The sequence below is a fragment of the Macrobrachium nipponense genome, chromosome 18 (genome assembly GCF_015104395.2).
Source record: "Macrobrachium nipponense isolate FS-2020 chromosome 18, ASM1510439v2, whole genome shotgun sequence".
Lineage (NCBI taxonomy): Eukaryota > Metazoa > Arthropoda > Malacostraca > Decapoda > Palaemonidae > Macrobrachium > Macrobrachium nipponense.
This window is the reverse complement of record NC_087211.1, coordinates 18,269,464-18,275,924: the sequence shown is the minus strand read 5'-3', so window position 1 is coordinate 18,275,924 and position 6,461 is coordinate 18,269,464. Positions and strand designations below refer to the sequence as shown.

The 6,461-nt window shown below is 37.2% G+C and overlaps 1 protein-coding gene across 3 annotated transcripts in view; it reads right to left on the bottom strand.

Annotated features, from left to right (window-relative positions):
- LOC135196900 (spermine oxidase-like) overlaps nt 1–5,986 on the bottom strand; it is a 13,812-nt gene extending 7,826 nt beyond the window's left edge. Inside the window, exons 1-3 of one of the 3 annotated variants that reach the window (XM_064223692.1) lie at nt 5,810–5,949; nt 1,673–1,704; nt 67–319 (exon numbers count right to left, since the gene is read on the bottom strand). In XM_064223692.1, the coding sequence (XP_064079762.1) occupies nt 67–136 (70 nt within the window). In that variant the 5' untranslated portion in view covers nt 137–319; nt 1,673–1,704; nt 5,810–5,949. Of the gene's footprint in view, nt 1–66; nt 320–1,672; nt 1,705–5,809 lie in introns of all 3 variants that reach the window. The other 2 variants (XM_064223691.1, XM_064223693.1) reach the window with 2 other exon arrangements.
- Nucleotides 5,987–6,461: the final 475 nt, after the last annotated feature.

Below are 6,461 nucleotides of genomic sequence, written 5' to 3'. Positions count from 1 at the left end.
AATCAAAAAGATAAAGAAAGTAAAAGTACTGAAGAAACCGCAGCCCACAGGGGTGTTCCCAGAAACCTGAGTTAAGTCTTCTGTTGTTGCTGTTGCTGTTTTTGACTGTATTGGCTTGATGTGAGGACGGGTTCATACTGGTCAAGTCGTCCTGCTATACTTGCCTTCCCGGTAAGTCTTCACGCGGCCTCCCAAGTAGTCCTGCGCCTCCAGTACAACGAGATTTTTGACACCCTCTTGTAGGAGCTTCTTTGCGGCGGAGAGACCGGCCATTCCTCCGCCTACAATGACGACCTCCTTGGAGGCAGCGGTGTCTATCCTGAAATTGCCACTTGGTTAGTTCCCTAGTACAGTCCAGAGGTCTGACGCGAGGAAGGGTCTGTGCTGGCATATTGTCGGCTTTCATCTACCCAAGGTATGTATGTATACCTTGCATCCACCAGCCAGTTCCCTTCCCCTGTTTGTTTCAGTAGTGAAGATGCAGTAAGTCGAATCTGAATCTGCAGACTCACTATTCATAACTGAAAGAGTTGGACAGCTATATACGTGGGAGGCACTAAAGAGAGCAGATGAAAAACAACATTTCAACGATGGAATATACAACCAAATGCTCGTTTCTAGCCCGGCCTTGAAGAAGTCATGAAAAGCGATGAAGGAACGGAGATAGGAAGGTTACAGGGAGTCAGGAAGAACAGAATAGGATAACAAATTCCTGCTCCAGTATAGATGTAGAGCAGACTGACGCAGAAGAAACAGAAACAGTCGCAGATCTGTGGCAGGAGAGGAATATTGCTAAATCTTATGGGGATTTTCCCTCTGTGGGTTACTGAATAGACATTTTGATTTCCAAACCTGTAAAATGAGAGAGGGACCCATACAGTGGCTCAGTTGTAATGAGCGTTAATTTGTTGCAGATTAAGCATTTTTCTTTTAATTATTTTTCTTTTTTATTTTTAATTTTTATTTTTATATCATTATTATTTTATCATTTTTATTTTTATTTCTACTTCTTTATTTTTTATTATTATATTTTTATTTATATTTTTATTATTATAAATAAAATATGATAATAAAAAATAAAGAAGAAATAAGAGTAAAAATAATAGAGATGAAATAAAAATAAAAATGATGAAATAATAATATAAAAAGAAAAAAAACAAAATAAAGAAAAGTAATAAAAAATGCCTATGCCAGCACGGACCCCTATATATATATATATATATATTATATAATAGTATATATATATATATATATATATATATATATATATATAATATATATATATATATATATTCCTGGAGCAACCCGAAGGTTGTTCAGTGAAATGAATCTCTGTCTGGAAGAAGCATTGAGAAAGTTGACTCGAGCGGCCCACCCTGCTATCCAAAGGGATTGAATAAGGTCGAAAGAAGAAGATTTTAGCTTAGCGGATACCTAAAATGATTGCAAATGCATTTCCAGTCTTAATCGGATGTGGATGGCCCACGACTACAATGCTAATGAAAATATAGGTATGAATTTAACGTCATAGACCAGAACACTTCAACTTACTGGATCAAAGCTGAACTGACAAGGACAAAAAACAAAATCCATTACCGCACCAGTTAGAAATTGCGCGGGTTCAAACCGGTTAATGACATAAAAAAAATATAAATATACAAAATAAACTTACCAGTCATCGTATGTTCCCTGCTCTGGGAGATGCTGTGGGGTCAAGGAGAAAACTGGGTCACGAAAAGCCACAAAAACACTTATTTTGTTCACAGTCTAAAATATAAAACAGGGCCACAGGAATATCTTAAACCCTGCAGATCTGGAATCTCATGCCATATAATTATTATTTATTCAGAAGATAAACCCCTATTCATGTGGAACAAGCCTACAGTGTGCCATTGACTTGACATTCAAGTTTCCAGAGAATATGGTGTTCATTTGAAGGAAGTTACAGAAGATCATAAAAATAGAGACAGATGAGATAATTTACTAGAAAAGAAAAAAAGAATATTAATGAATAAATTGATAGGTACAGAGATAATATAAATATGTTATCAAAATACAAGGTGAATTGTTTTGGGATAATAATGCATCGCATCTTCCCTTGAAACTTTTGAGATCCTACTAATTTCACAATCCAAGTGTGAGGAATATATGACCTCTGGAACTGAGACGCTCGACATCTAGACACAATGACTTCATATTGATGCTTCTGTTCATCAAATGAGGTCGCTCTCGGCAGGACGAAGAACACCAGGAGTCAATTGTGGATGAGAAAGATCTCTATTTAAAATACAACCTACGAAAAAGTGACAAGCAAGAGACCCCCTTTCGACGTTCCAAGTCAGAACTGATAGATTTGGGAAACAGAAACCCACCACCACGAACCACTCTATCTAAAAGAGAGAGAGAGATTTCCGGCAGAACCAGACAGCCACGCCGGAGAAACAAACGTATTCTGGCAAGAGGAAGGACAAGTGACATAAAATGAATTACATATCTAATCAATATATTCATAACAAAACGGTGAAATGTGTATTTCTGGTGATAGAAGTTCACTCTCGACGTGGTTCGGAAGTCACGTAAAGCCGTTGGTCCCGTTGCTGAATAACCACTGGTTCCATGCAACGTAAAAACACCATACAAACAAAAACAAAACGGTAAATTCAACACAACAGTCAGTTAAATCAATAACAGCAGTAGTTAAATCATTTATAGTATTTTTATTGAAAAGATACATAAAACTGAAAGAATATCTTTTAAAAAGTGCCAGAAGCAATTAGTGGACAAGAAAGAGAGAGAGAGATACCCATACATACAGTTCTGTGACCCCGCCTATACCATGCAGTTTCGACCACATGCCCTGAGAGAAACGCCCTAAGCAAACCTTTCATTGTTTCTGTTAGCTGGGCAGAGTACAGAGGTCCAAACCATAACGTTACTCCGCTTCATTTCTTATCGAGATGACAGCAGTCTATAGCATCAGGGCAGCTTCATCTAAAATATCAAGCGAACCTCTGTCTCCGTAGAGGGTTAATTCCGTCAGTGTACCTCACACGGTGCACTGTAGGCATTACTTAAGGTACTTGCCAGCGTTCCTTCAGCCCCTAGCTGCAACGTCTTTCGTCCCATTTACTGTACCTCCGTTCATATTCTCTCTCTTTCACCTAACTATGCACTCTCTCCTAACAATCGTTACACCTTCAAACCTTCTTACTGTCAATTTCCATTTCAGCGCTGAATGGCCTCATAGGTCCCAGCGCTTGGCCTTTGGCCTCAATTCCAGTACATTTCAATTTCCAACCTCTTTGTAAGAGCACACTTACGAAACGAGAAATATTTACCACCTGTCCGGATTGATGACAAATGAGGATTGGGACGCACCTGTGTACATTGATTGATGATGTAAAGGACTCACTCACACACCTGTTGGGGCTCACCAGTATGTGTGCAAAGAATGTGGGCATTGTGGCAATTATAACACTCACATATGTATCTGGTAAAAATGGCCAGTAGATTCTATATATATATATATATATATATTATATATATATATACATAATATATTATATCTATATATATATATAATATATATAATATATAGATAATGCCACGGAGGAAAAATGAAAAGACGAGAAATGCCTAAGAGATCTTTCAGTCTGCACGACCCTTTACTTAAGGCATCACGTTTTATATAATTCGTAATCAGTGTATTCATATAAAATATATGTTTATTTATATATATATATATATATATATATATATATATATATATATATATGATATATATATATATAATATATATATTATTATATAATATATATATATATATATATATATAGAGAGAGAGAGAGAGAGAGAGAGAGAGAGAGAGAGAGAGAATATCGCGCAAAAGAATCCACGGTCTCCGTAAACGCTTTCTCTCGCAAGCTCGCTCACGCTCCTGACATAAATCGTCTCTGTACCCAAACCGGTAATAATAACGGCTATAATAATATCCCCAACGAGCGAGCGAGTTGCTATACAGGTCGTCCCGAGCGTGACCTAGTATGTAGCAAGGTCTAAAGAATACTTGGTATGTAGTTTGTATACTCGTCTCTCGAGCGTTCTCGTCGTAACTGCTGCTTTTCGCGAATGTAATTATTTCCGCGTGGGAAACATCGCATTTGATGTTCCTTTGATATTAGAGTGAAGTTAGTAACTTTGTGGCTGTTGGACGTCGAAGGGATAAAACTAATTGGCATCTGTCAGCCAGTGCTTTGGCAAGCCATCTTGATGGCGTTGGCTTTGGCCGTCGGAGTTCAGCGGTATACAAATTAACGCAAAAAAATATAAAAAAAGTTGAGGAAAACAGTGTACCATCTCTCTATTTTTTTTTTTTTTTTTTGTGCTCCGTGACCTTGCATTATTCAGTTGAGATCACTCCTTTATGGTGTGTTTCGTACGGACATTATAGATGAGAAAATCGTGCTATCGAGAATGCTAAGGAAATTTTATTTTAAGACTTATTACGTTTATGAAAGTATTTTTTTAAATAATTTATTATCATTGCGTATTTTTTCTACAAACACACACAGATATATATATATATATATATATATATATATATATATATATATATATATATATATATATACTGTATTTATGTTAGTGCCTATGCATATTGTTATACAAATTCTTCTCCTTGCCATCACACATTTGGAAGCGTAGTTTGCAAGCATGAAATGTGAGTTATTCGAGTTAAAAGTCCCTGGCCAACGATTAACTTTTTGCTGTTTTATTTGATATATTTTTTAATAGTTCATGCCGATGATGATAATTATGGTAAAATACATATTTATTGTAGTCCAGATATTTTAAATGATAGCTTTTGGATAATAATAATAATAATAATAATAATAATAATAATAATAATAATAATAATAATACAGGTTTTATTGAAAATAATTGCTATTTCAGCCGCGTTTATTTTGCATAGAAGTTTCTCTATTCTTCTTATTACCGACTTTTCTTCCGTACTCAAATTGGCTATTAAAACGCCAAATGGGGGATACATGTAAAAAAAACGTGGTATTTGGCAAATTGGATATATTAAACAAAATGCAGTAGTACAAATTGGGTCTTAAGCCTAATTAACAAAAGGTACTAAATGACCCATTCTGGATTCCTCTTGCTCAGGGGCGTCTGCTCCTCTCTCTCTCTCTCTTCTGGATTTAAGGACGAAACGTTGCAAGAAGCAGATAGAGAGAAAGGGGCGGGGGGGCAGACGGCCCTGAGCAAGAGGAATCCAGAATTAGCCATTTTGTACCTTTTGTTAATAAGGCTCAAGACCTGATCTGCACTACTGCATTTTGTACAATATATTCAATTTGACAAATTCCACGTTTTTGACACGAATAATCCCCCCATTTGGCGTTTTAATTGAGTACGGAAGAAAGTCAGTAATAAGAAGAATAGAGAAACTTCTATACAAAATAAACGCGGCTGGAATAGCCATTATTTTCAATAAAACCTGTGCTAATGAAGGTTTTCTTCCAGCAAATAAGAATACTAATAATAATGATAACAACAACAACAATAATAATAATACAATACATATTTATTACAGTGTAGAATATTTTAAACTATATACATAGCTTGCAGCTAATAATAATAATAGAAATAGGTAATTCCAATAATATTACCTTTACGATATTTATGCAACATTATCCTCAGCTTTCTCAATTCGTTCCACAACAATCTCACTCGACAACAAACCTTTTGCGAGAAACAAATCCTCCCATCTCAAAATCCCAAACCGAGGTTGCGCACGTACCGTAGGCCACCAGGACCTGCTGCAGCAGGAGAATCCGGAAGTAGAAGAGAAGAATGGAAACGCAAGTCATCGTTGTCCACGTCCCGCGTTTGTTCCTTTGGCCCGTGGACCGCCGACCTGTTGGTGGAGTACCTAACGTTTTCTGTTGCGGCTGAGCTCAAACTGTTACTGCACCATAAGCATACGGTTCGCTATGTTTTATAGGGTGGCCTTGGCATCTAACCACTACCCCGGTGGGGATGTGGGGGCCCGGGGATGGGGAGGCGGGAGGAAGCACTCTCTGCTTCTGAGATTATATACCCTCATTTTCGAATGGGCGGTTCGCAGACTCGCTGTGATGTTTAATGCGGTAATACGTCTGGAGTTATGTGTGAAAACGCTAGTACAAGTTCACACACCAACCGGCGCTTTATAGCTTGAATGGCGCAGCTATACATATCTTGGATTGAGATGTAAAAAAGAAAAAAAAAAGAAAAAAAGAAGTTCTATATCTACCTGCGTACAAGCATACGCTGACCTAACGGTGACCCAAGGCCGGTTTTAAGCTTATTTGACCAGTATGATCAATTAGCGCCTTATAAGGAGGCCCAGCGCTTGAGTTACCATTTGAGGACTTTTTCTGTCATCTAAGAGGAATAAACCGCTATCGAAA